The 11958-nt window shown below is 48.0% G+C and overlaps 1 protein-coding gene across 1 annotated transcript; it reads left to right on the top strand.

Moving 5' to 3' along the window:
* Positions 1-1486: 1486 nt before the first annotated feature.
* RPL38 (ribosomal protein L38) lies at positions 1487-10139 on the top strand. The gene is made up of 5 exons (XM_024212379.1): positions 1487-1558; positions 1777-1810; positions 2128-2188; positions 5000-5122; positions 10061-10139. The coding sequence occupies exons 2-5, from the start codon at positions 1808-1810 to the stop codon at positions 10084-10086; spliced, it is 213 nt and encodes a 70-aa protein (XP_024068147.1). The 5' UTR covers positions 1487-1558; positions 1777-1807; the 3' UTR covers positions 10087-10139.
* The last annotated feature ends 1819 nt before the right edge of the window (positions 10140-11958 follow it).

Below are 11958 nucleotides of genomic sequence, written 5' to 3'. Positions count from 1 at the left end.
CACCTAGGAGCGGCAGTCATGGACCAGGCTCCCATTGTGCCAGGCACTGTACAAACACAGATGGGCTCCACTTCTACGTTCTAAAACTTTCCCCTCCACTTTGCTCTATTCAGATTGTAAGCTCTTTGAAGCAGGGATTCTCTGATTCTGTCTGTCCAGTGCCTAGCACGATGGCACCCCATTCTCAGGTGGCCCCCAGGTACTGCCATAATAAACCTGATAAATAATGATAGCCCTAACCACACCCTGCTTTCTTCTTCTCTAGCAGCTTCCCTCTGATGACTTCAGATTAGTGAATTGAGCCTCGCAGCCACCATATGAAATAGGTGTCATTACCCCCATTTTACAGATGGGGAAACTGAGGCACCTAAAAGGTGGATTTGACTTGTCCAAAATCATAGAGTAAATCTGGAGTTAAGCTGAGAACAGAACCCAGGCTCCTTCTGTGGTTGCCTTAACCACAAAAAGCATCCTCTCTCCTCTTGTATCATAGAAACATAGGGCTGGAAGGGACCTCGAGAAGTCATCCAGTCCCATCCTCTGAGCTGTGGCAGGACCAAGAACACCTAGACCATCCCTGACAGGTGTTTGTCCAACTTGTTTTTAAATGCTTCCAACGATGGGGACTCCAAGACCTCCCTTGGGAAGCCTATTCCAGAGCCTAACTACCCTTAGAGTTAGAAAGTTTTTCCTAACATCTAACATAAATCTGCCTTGTTAAATTAAATTTAAAATTAATGGAGATATCCTATCTCCTAGAACTGGAAGGGACCTTGAAAGGTCATCAAGTCCAGCCCCCTGCCTTCACTAGCAGGACCAAGTACTGATTTTGCCCCAGATCCCTAAGTGGCCCCCTCAAGGATTGAACTCACAACCCTGGGTTTAGCAGGCCAATGCTCAAACCACTGAGCTATCCCTCCCCCAAAATTGTTGCAGATTAAGTCCATTGCTTCTTCTCCTACCTTCAGTGGACATGGAAAACAATTGATCCCCATCCTCTTTATAACTGCCCATAACATCTTGGATTACCCAGATCACAGCACTAAGCAAACAGAGATTGTAACAGTCAGCCAAGGAACTGCAGTGCATGGCATTCAACTCTGTATTAACAAAAATGTGGTCATGTCGACAATGACCCCCAGCTGGGAGCTATGCAACATTAGTAGACACGGACTAACCGGCAATGGAAATATGATAAGGAACATACACGCCCCAAACCGTGAGTTGTGAATTAATTGTTTATCATTAATTAAAATGAGTATAATTGTAATAACAATCGATAGCACTCTCATTAGCTATTCATGTCAATGAATACACTAGCAGACACACCACCAATACCCCCCTCACAAACACACACTGTAACCCCTGTCTAAACCTAGGTTCCCAAATAAACCAGCACTTCTCTGGCTAGCCACCCCTCCTTACCCAGCTGCGTGCCTGGGAGCGCCCTCCTGCGCCTTTTGACTGCTCTCGGCACCCGTAGCTGCCTGGGTCTGGTTTAAGTGCCCGGATGCGGAAGTACTTGTTCCTTTTTATCACCGCGTCTGTGGCCGCCTGAGTGAGTGTCCGGGGGGTGCGGGGCTGGATCCGCCGGCATCCTCGGCGGGGCCGGGCGGGGGGGTCCCGTGGAGGGGATGAGGGACATGGGGGGGCGGGTGGGGGGCCAGGCGGGCGGGCCCGTTGGTGGAGTGGGGGCGAGGAGGGGCGAACTTGGGGGTTCTCAGCTCCCCCTCCCCCCCATCGCGCTGACGCCATCTTGGATTTTCTCTCCCGCAGGCAGCAGCTGCCCGGAGCCCGGACCGTCGCCATGGTGAGCCAGCACGTGGGGGTGATGCGCGCCTGGGTCCCGGGCGGGCCGGGCCCTGGGGGGGCCCTGCGGCGTGGGGAGGGGAGGGGAGCCGGGCCCTGCGGGGAGTCTCGCCACATCTGCTCCGGGGACGTGGGCTCACGCCCGGCTCCCCCAGTGCCCAGGAGGATGGGCAGGGGCTGGCGGGGTATTTCCCTGGTGTGAGCCCACTGGCGGTGCGTTAATGGGGCAGCGGACAGGCCTCGGGCATGTCTCCCCCTGCTCTCCACGCTGAGTTGTGCTCAAGAGACTGAGTCTTTGTTGTTGTTATTTATTTCCAGCCTCGCAAAATTGAAGAGATCAAAGACTTCCTGCTTACAGCCAGGAGAAAGGATGCAAAATGTGAGTGGTATTGGTTTGCCCCGGTGCTGGGTTGAAGCCCGACGTGGCGTCTGCGTGGCTTCCGCCTGTCTTATAAAAAAGGGATCTCCTGTTGAACGCTAAAGAGGGTTTTCTTCTGTAGAAGTTGAAGGGAGGGAATCTCTTTCCCGTAGCGCAACTTGTGCGTGGGCCCCACAGCATGTCTGCTTACTTACATGTTTATCTATGGCCACATGGTTGCTAGGGAGGAATGTTGGGACTTAAACTCCTGCAGCCTGTGAGACAGTGGTCAGGGGCTTGCCCACATGATACAACTTCATGTCCAAGGGCAACTATATAGAGTCTACGTTAGATGACACAGGACCTCCCATGAATGACTGATCAGTGTAGATCCTATTCAGCATCATTAAGGCTATGATTCTGTCCCGGATTCCGTGGCTTTCCAGCACCTCTGTCACTACTTCTGGGGCATAGCTGGAGCAGATGTCAGCCCCCTGGGCTGCTGGAGCAGGTGGCCGGTCCCCTGGGGCTTCAGCACCCCACCTCAGGAACAGCGGTGGATGTGCTCAGTTTCTCTCACCCCCAGGGGACAGGTCACGGGCTTCTGTGAATTTTTGTTTATTGCCCACAACCTGTCTGTGACTTTTACTAAAAATAACTGACGAAATCTTGTCACGTCTGCTACTAATGGGTAAATCCTGGTCCTAGTAGGGGACATAAACCTGACTCTGGTCTAGACCCACCCACTTCCACTTGTGACAAGCGTGGGGGCTGTTCTTCCCCAGAAGCCCAACACCAATGAATGTTAATGACTTGTCCAATTGTTTAAGGTTCATATGTAGACGTACGTGCATCAAGTAAAGATGCACTTCCTGCCCTGAAGAGCTCTGTCTGAAAGCGGTTTCTTAGCATCATCATAGGACTGGAAGGAACCTCGAGAGGTCATCTAGTCCAGTCCCCTGCACTCATGGCAGGACTAAGTATTCTCTAGACCATCCCTGACAGGTGCTTGTCTAACCTGCTCTTAAAATCCCCAATGATGGAGATTCCACAACCTCCCTAGGAAATTTATTCCAGTGCTTATCCACCCTGACAGGACGTTTTTCCTAACGTCCAACCTAAACCGTGCTTGCTGCAATTGAAGCCCGTTGCTTCTTGTCCTATCCTCAGAGGTTAACAGGAACAATTTTTCTCCCTCTTCCTTGTAACAACCTTTTATGTACTTGAAAACTGTTATGTCCCCTCTCAGTCTTCTCTTCTCCAGACTAAACAAATCCCAAGTTTTTCAATCTTCCCTGATAGGTCATGTTTTCTAGACCTTCAATCGTTTTTGTTGCTCATCTCTGGACTTTCTCATTGGATTGGTACTTAACATGGTGACCTTGATTAAATGGTGTAAAATGGGGAGCGGATTACAATACTTTTCTCCTATCTTGTGTTGAATGCTACAAAAATCATTATCCAGGAATTGACAATCACTAAGTAAATCTAGCAGCATCTGAGCTTATAGCTTAGAGGCTAATTGAAATGTCTGTTAAATAGAGAGCCTGACTGTGTGGTGATACCAATGTTCGTTTTGTTTTTTTCTTATAAACTGCATTTGTGATTATTTTGTCATGACCCAAGTTCAGGACTCCTTTCTCCTACAAGAATTGATGCTATCGGGGCACTGTACGGAGTGCAGCTCCTTCCCTTCCTGGGAATGTGAACAGGGACACACACAACCTTGCACTTGGGTTTTGGCAAATAAGTGATGTTGGAAACTATTTGCAAATACAGTATGATCATGTTTCTTGTCGATTTCAATCTAGCCTTTCAGCCACAGATTTAGTATCAAAAGCTTTTCGTATCCTTTTGAAAGGGGCACCATTAAATCACACTTCTGCCTGTAATTGTCGTTCCTGCTATTGTTTCAGGTGGCACCTAAGATGACTATAATTGCAAAATGAGAAATGTCAAATGCTAAAAGCAAACTGAATAGACAGTACTTTGTATATGGTTTCCCAGGGGTTCTCAAACCTTTGTACTGGTGACCCCTTTCACACAGCAGGCCTCTGAGTGCGACCCCCCCCCCCCCCCCCCCCCAAAAATTAAAAACACTTTTTTTTTTTTATATATTTATTATATTCATTATAAATGCTGGAGGTGAAATGTAGAGACTGACGGCTCGCGAGCCCCACATAATGTCATGGCCCAGTTTGAGAGCCCCATTTACACTGTTCCATTGTTTGTGTGGGTCTTGCACTGCAGCAAAGAGGAAAAATACCTGAAAATAGGCTTTGTAAAGCCCATTATGTGGGTGAGGGCATGGTGTAGTACTTGAAACATTATCATGGCTGGTGGTAGTGTTTTTAAAAAGCATTTCAACCAGTTCTGGGTTCTGTAAACCTCCAATAGCTTCTGTAAAGCAGAACTCTTGGTGCTTTTCCATACTCTCTGTCAAGAAAGGAGGCGAAGAAGCACAGTTTCATATATTTGAAGGAACTGTGTAGTTAAATTGGTCCTAAAAGACAAAGATGGAAAAACTGGATTTAAAGCATCTTCTGCAGCCTTGGATAACTTGAATTGTATGTAAAACATGGTGTTGGAGCTTTAAATGTTATTTATGTGCAAAAAGACCATAATGGTAAATACAACCTCCTAACACTCAAACTGTGTCTCTCATATATTTGAGAGGCAGAGTAACTGGTGTGTAAGGCCTTATACTGGGAGGGCTACTTTTTTCACTGGGTTTCTGGGACTTTCCTTGGCTGGCTGGAGTGGCTTGCAACAGTTATTGTGTGTGCAAGGCACTAATGATGCTGTGCTAACTCCAGCGTCTTTCTACTGCAGCTGTCAAGATCAAGAAGAACAAAGACAATGTGAAATTTAAGGTGCGTTGCAGCCGGTACCTATACACTCTGGTCATCACAGACAAGGAAAAGGCTGAGAAATTGAAGCAGTCCCTGCCACCAGGTAACTGAGTTCTGGATTTTATATTGCACTTTTTCAGATCTTGAAGTACTTATAACCAGCCTCTTGTGTTATCTAGAGTTACCGGTGAGCTGGCGCCCCTTTCATTGTGCCGTGAAGTGGGGTAGGAAAGTGGAGGCTTTGGGTCCCCCTTTGTTTGCTCTACGTTTGAGAGCCTCACTCTGCTAGGCTGAGCAGGGGGATGTGTGAAATGGCTCTTTCTGGGCGTACAAGAGCTGCCCAAGCATACACGCATGTTGATGTAGGGTAGCACTACATTATGGAGCACAGGCCTTCGTTCTGGCTCACAGTTCATTCCCTCAGCTCGATCAGATCTGTAAGCTGTGGGTATTCACAGTATTCTACAGTACATGAAATAGGGGAGCAGCAGACACCACTGATTTGGTCAACTTACTGTACCCTCTACACCTATACACATCCCAGGCATCGTTTGAGAGCTTATTATGTCTCGTTTAAGATGAGGTAGCATGTGGTGCTGTCAAGCGCTGCTGTTACCATAAAAACGGATAAATGATGACCCCCATCAACATGCTATAAATGATTACTTTGAAATATTTGCATTCGTTTCTTTTAGTTTATTGACTGTGTATTATTTCAAGACATAAAATTGAGTTTCTTTGACCTCAAAGCATCATAACAATCTAAAGGATAAAACAAATTTGGTACAGGTAATATTGAAATGTAATAGCACTGGTGACATTTCTAGTCAACGTCCTTATCTCATTCATCATCATGATCCCTGTCAAGGGTGTGTAGGTTACAACAGAGTATGCAGGGAAAATTGTCCTGACTACAAACAGTTGATTGTCTGGCACCTCTTATCGGTAGAGGCACAAATACGGTCTTGTTGAAGCTCAGATGTCATCAGGGCATCGAAGAATACAGGAAATAGTTCATCCACATTTTTTCCATCCATGTTGCAGTGGTGATCCAATATCTGTGCAGAGGCACCCAAATCTTTGTTTGCCAAGAGGGTGTCTTGACGTGCTCTTCAAAACTACTGACGTGGTGGGAGTTTGGCCAGTGACACTTCCTTTTTGATGGCTAGATTGAGGTGCAAGCAACTGAGGTCTTTGGGGGTCTCCTTTTCTTTCTTGCTCTGGTCATGCACTGCTACCAACTTCTTTGCTGCAGAAATTGCGGCTTGCCCACCTCTCTCCCAGTTTGGCAAGGTCGCTGAAGCAGTAAGCTCCGTTTGCTTTGACAACATTAAACAGTTGTCTCTCCCAATACAAAATATGGATGACTCAGGGTCACATCTGTTAATGTGTGTACAGCAGAAGTATGTAGCAGAAGTCAGGAGGGAGTGTGTCAAAAGTTGCATGCACAGGTATGCAGTGATGCTAGTCAGTTGTGCTAGTAAGGGTGACTGTTTCAATCCACATGTTATCTGTGTGCCATTTTTGGAAAGTAGCGAACAGCAAGGACCAAAATATCTGAATCGGGGACCTAATTACTACGGTTCCTTTACACCGAGATACACAAGTCATCTTGGCACGTACACCATGCAGAAGCGTCCTTGTGAGTACTGTACAAGCCTTGTGCTAAAGAAGCCGCTCTGCGGGTGATGGACTTCGCTGCTTCACCATTGGAAAAGCTTCCAGCAAGAGGGAGTGGGTGTGCCGGGGTGTGCTCCTGCACTCTCAGCTGCATATTCACAGAGTAATTTTACCAAGTGCCTGCTTGTTGCCTACCATGTTTCTAAACTTTTTCCATGGAGGAGCAGGGTGTCTACCCGTCATCTGGTAACTCCTATGTCTAACCTTACATCCTGTCTGGCACTTTCTGCAGTTTTCAGTTACTGTTGTCGTATCTGTCAAAAACTTTGATTATCGAACTAGCTTTGTCAAATCCTTTTAGGGCCTGCCTAAGTACTTAGCAGCCAATTCACTGAATGCGTGTAACTTTCTGTAGCCATGACTTGTGTGACAGCCACAGCCTCTCTGGTGTACACTGTGGTTTCTTTGTTGCATGCTCTTAACACGCGGATTCTTTCAGCTTGATGGCCTAATTCAGCTTTGTCAGTTCTCCTTGTTCCATCAGCATTGGAAGAGGGACATAGGCACAGGTCCTATTGGGCAACTAAGAACAGTTGCCATTGAAACATCATCCCTGCGTTTGCTAAGGACAGGGCTCTGTGGAAAGCAATTTGTGGACTGACAGCTGCAATGATTGTCCCTCCCTTGCTAGACTAAATGTCAGCTTTCGTGGCTGGACTAAAGAAGGTACGGATCCCATCAGAAATCAAGTGCACTGCTCTCAAATCTCCTGTTTTCAGTAAACTCTTGACTGCATGTAACATCCGATGTGCCAATAATATATGTTGATAAGCAACTCAGGGTCAAATGGGTTTGTCATTGGTACTGACAGTGGTTAGTAAGAGCTGTAACATGATCTTTATCCTTCTTCAGTGCAGAGGCAAGGACTTGTTTGTGGACTTTTGTCTTCACTACTAGTTCTCAGGCCATTTTTCTCTCATAACACATTCATATTATGAATATGCAAAAGCTATCTCTAACACTAATGCTGACCTGTGCATAAGTGTCATTGAATTAAAAAGCTAGTTTCTAGACCAGTGGTTCTCAACCTGTTTGTTACCTGGGCCTCAGGTTGAGAACCACAGTGTCGCTTCTCCCTCTCTCTCCGTCCGCCCCCTCCCCCCTCCCAACAGACCCCTATGCCCAGCGCCTCCCACACAGGGACTCCTCCACAGAGTGGGGCCAGGAGCAGAGCCCTGGGTGGATGGCCGGGCAGCAGGGACCCCAGACCCTACCGGGTGGCAGGGCAGCCACACAGCAGCCCGGACCCAGACCCCGTGGGGCCCGCCGGCCTTTAGCACACATCTGAGTCGCAACTGCGTGCTAATTGGGCTGCGGGTTGAAAACTGCTGTTCTAGACTATTTCAAAGGCTAGGACTACATGCATAGATATTACAGACTAGACACTACGTTGTATGTACAAAAGCTTACAAATGGAGAGGCATTACATTAGGAATTCACGTACATTGTATCTACCCACTCTGCAGGACAAACTGGACACATGCAGTCTACTGCTACTGCTGCACAACCTTCAATATAAGGCTGATCTGGTCAGCAAATTCTAAATGAAAATATCAAAGACTATTGCAGTCACTTATGAGATACTTGGACAATTGAGAGTATGAGATATGAAAGGTTTCAGAGTAGCAGCCGTGTTAGTCTGTATTCGTAAAAAGAACAGGAGTACTTGTGGCACCTTAGAGACTAACAAATTTATTAGAGCATAAGCTTTCGTGGGCTACAACCCACTTCATGGTAATACATGGCAAAATGTTGATAGTTGCCATTTTTGTCACATGCCAAACAGCATTATTTGTAGGGGGAAAATTGCCCTTGCAAAACCAATGACCATCTTTGACCAGTAAACACCACATTAAGGTGTGTAACTTAAACAGTAAAACCTATAGTCAGTCATTGTGGTGTTTCTGGAACAGCGAAGGAGGATACGTCCTCACTTTGGGTACCACTGTTTCACTGTGCCTACAGGGTTATGGCCCCATTTGACAGCCTCACATCACACCTCATCTACATGTACATTAAAGAAGCTTCAAATGATATCCCACACGGGTGAGTGTAGGGTGGGTGCATTCAGCTCCAAAAATATGGCCCTTATGCCTTAAACATCACCTCATAGGGAGAACTACTGCGGGCAGGGTTGCCCTGTCTGTCTAATTTTGGTTCACTTTAATATCACTTGAATGCTGTGTGTATCCCATTGTCTTGGGAGCTTGCTGCTTCTGGCTGTGTATCCCCTATTCCTGGCAGTTCTCTGATCCTAGACTCTGGCAAAGCACAAAGGGAAGTGTCCAGCACTGCAGTCACTGGTTTCATGTGGTAATGTCATGAAACTGATGCTTTTTAAAGAGAGCAGCAAGAGAGATGCTATAATACAGGGCACTATGAGGCTGACCACAGGGGTCGTTGCAGAAAGTAATGGTCTTCAATTAAAAGGGTGAATGAGATTATACATATGGGGTAACCAGGGCCAACAAGCCGAGAGGCGATTGAGGCCCCAGCAATAGAGATCTGATAACACCCAAAGGATAGTATAGAGCACTGATACTCTGGCAGTGCTCCTCCAGGGGCCCCTGGTGTCACATTGACTCATGGGCAGAGTGTTGAACTGCAAGTCCTGCCCTGAAGTGAATGATGGAGGGACCGTCCCATTCCCATAGTGGGGAAGGAGGTAATTCCCTCTTGCCACAGCCCTCTGCTAGTAGGAGAGGCTCTGGTGTTGCCATAAGAACGGCCATACTGGGTCAGACCAAAGGTCCATCTAGCCCAGTATCCTGTCTTCCGACAGTGACCAGTGCCAGGTGCCCCAGAGGGAATGAACAGAACAGGGAATCATCTAGTGATCCATTCCCTGTCACCCATTCCCAGCTTCTGGCAAACAGGCTAAGAACACCATCCCTGCCCATCCCATGGAGTTGCAGAGATCAGCAGAACCAATGTGTCAGCCCAATTCAAGTGGCTTTTCGGTGCTGAATGCCAGGTGTGGGGGCTAAGTGCCCTGCATTGGGCCAGCAATGGGGTTTGCTGACCCGCCTACTGTATTCAAATCGTGGCCTCTTTCCCAGTATTAATTCTGAAACAGAATATCTGGCCCTAGCCATGCAGCAACTGAGCAAATGCTCTTGCTTTGAAAGCTGTGTGAGCAAGGTCTCAGGCCACCCTTTTCACAAGTCTGGAGGCTCTAGGCAGGCAGAGAAATCCACTCCTGACCGTTCATTGGGGACCGCAGTCATTTCAGCAGCTTGTCTCCAGGATGCAGTGCAACTGTTCCAGGGTTTCACAGCCAGACAAGCAGAAATGAGTAGGATCAGTCTCTCTTTAGCTACTCAACCTTTTTTTTTTTTTTTTTCCCCTCCCTTCTCTTTAGGTTTGGCTGTGAAGGAGCTGAAATGAACCGGTCGTGCCCAGAGCTTTTCACATGTACGATAATAAAAGAGGGAACTGTTCTCGCGTGTCTGGCTTCTCTTTTCTGAAGGATGACTTGACCAACCTATTGCTGCTTATGTAACTGCTCCGAAAGGAATGTCATCGAATGGGCAGGCTCTGGACCAGCTGAGCGTGGCTAGAGTCCTCGTGCTACCCCAGCTGGCAGTTTGGAGAAGCTGCAGAAGCCAAGCCTGTGCCACCTGTACTCCACTGAAAGAGGTGGTAGCCCAGGGCTTGCTGGCCAATGATACATGGGTCACATGCTGGGTCGACCCCTCAGTCTATTCAGATGACGTTATCAGCTGCCATATGGTCTGCTTGTCATTTATCAACAGCATCCGAATGTGCTGGGTCTCTGTTGCCCAGTGCAGCCGGCACTTCTTCTAGAAGTGAATAGAAATGGAGGCACTAGACCAGCGTGGGAAATCGCTGCTTGACACCAATCTCAAACTTTGCCTATGGTAGAAAGTTGGCCAGCGTAGCTATATTGTCCCGCCCTTCTAGTAGAGACCTGGCGTAGACCAGCAAGAGACCTTGAGCCAGTATAACTGCTCCTGCACTGGGGCTTGTCCTGGCAGAGCTGTCGGGGTGGGGGGGGTCCCCCATGCTCCTAACTGACATGTATACGCTGGCCAAACTAAGGGTAGGCCAGGCCTAGCTCTTTAGACTGCAGTGTGTCCACGCTAGTGCTAACATCCAAGGAAAGCACTCGTGGCTCGCATCCCACAGGTTCACTGGCTCTAATGCCGAGATTTCCTTCCCATGGGCTGGGGCGGCAGTCGTTGGCCTTGTTAGTCCCGGTTCTCCTGTCTAGTGTTCAGTTAAGCACAAAATGCTGCGTTCTCAGGGCCTGACCTGCAAAGCGCTTGGATGCCTTCAAACTCGCTGGCCATTTCCCCTCCCACAGGATCCGGCTGCCGCTGCTGTACCAATCATTCTCAAACTGAGGAAAGAAGATGGCCAACTTGATTTTAAAGGGATAGAACCCCTTGATCTGCCAAGCTTTCCATCCCCATGCTGAGAAGGCAGTGGTGCCTTGAGTTCTTAAGAGACATTAAGCACAGGGGTGTTGCTTCCAATGTTTGTTTAGTCTTGTAGCCTTTGCCCGAAGACGTTTACCCACCCAGGGCTCTGTGTACTGAACTTTCTGACAGTTCAGCGCTGGCGTTTGTGGTTTTCTGTAGCACAGACTGAACCCAGATTAGCAAGTGTCTATGGGCTCCTCCCCTCCCGAACATAGGCAGGTTTGCAATCTCATGGCATCCCTGCACACGGGCTGACTGCATGGCAAACTGGGAGGTTTGTTGTATTTTTAGCTTTTCAGTATGGCTTAGCAGCTAGAGACCTTGGAGGTGCCAGCACCATGTAACCAGCAGTCTCTCTGCAACCAGTTTGGAAGCCCTTGTTTAGCGACCTTCCGGTGCTAATGCTTTTCAGAGTGGTTTGATTTTTGCTAAGCCTAGCCTAGCAGAACAAAGGGGTAGATAAGTGATGGTTGAAGTGCTAGCAGGCCTGTATTGAAGAGCCTTTCCCTGGCAGTCGATTCCATCAGCACTGATACAGCTCTGGGCTAAGTGTCTCTCACACATGGGTGCCTCATAGCTCTGCCCAGGTTCTGAAGTCTCTCTTGTCAAATGTGGGTTGGCGAGACGGGTTGAGCTGAATAACTTACCTGCCCCGGATGCAGAGTTCTCTGCAGCAGGCAGCGTGGATCTGCCTGTTGTCAGTGTGCCAGATTTGTGCAAATGTCCGGGTGGATTAAGCTGAGATGGCTCAACCTCACACCGTGGGAGATTCAGGTCAGTGCTTTAGGTTAAGTTCCTCTTCTCTTCCCCACAT

Source organism: Terrapene carolina, unplaced genomic scaffold, assembly GCF_002925995.2.
Source record: "Terrapene carolina triunguis isolate 2854851 unplaced genomic scaffold, T_m_triunguis-2.0 Scaffold192, whole genome shotgun sequence".
Lineage (NCBI taxonomy): Eukaryota > Metazoa > Chordata > Testudines > Emydidae > Terrapene > Terrapene triunguis.
The sequence above is the reverse complement of the archived record's forward strand: the minus strand, read 5'-3'. Positions and strand labels throughout refer to the sequence as shown.

Excerpts from the sequence above, each read along its gene's own strand:
- RPL38 (XM_024212379.1), top strand. Across the intron at positions 2,189-4,999 it reads CAGGAGAAAGGATGCAAAAT|CTGTCAAGATCAAGAAGAAC; the intron begins GTGAGTGGTATT and ends TTTCTACTGCAG. Across the intron at positions 5,123-10,060 it reads GAAGCAGTCCCTGCCACCAG|GTTTGGCTGTGAAGGAGCTG; the intron begins GTAACTGAGTTC and ends CCTTCTCTTTAG.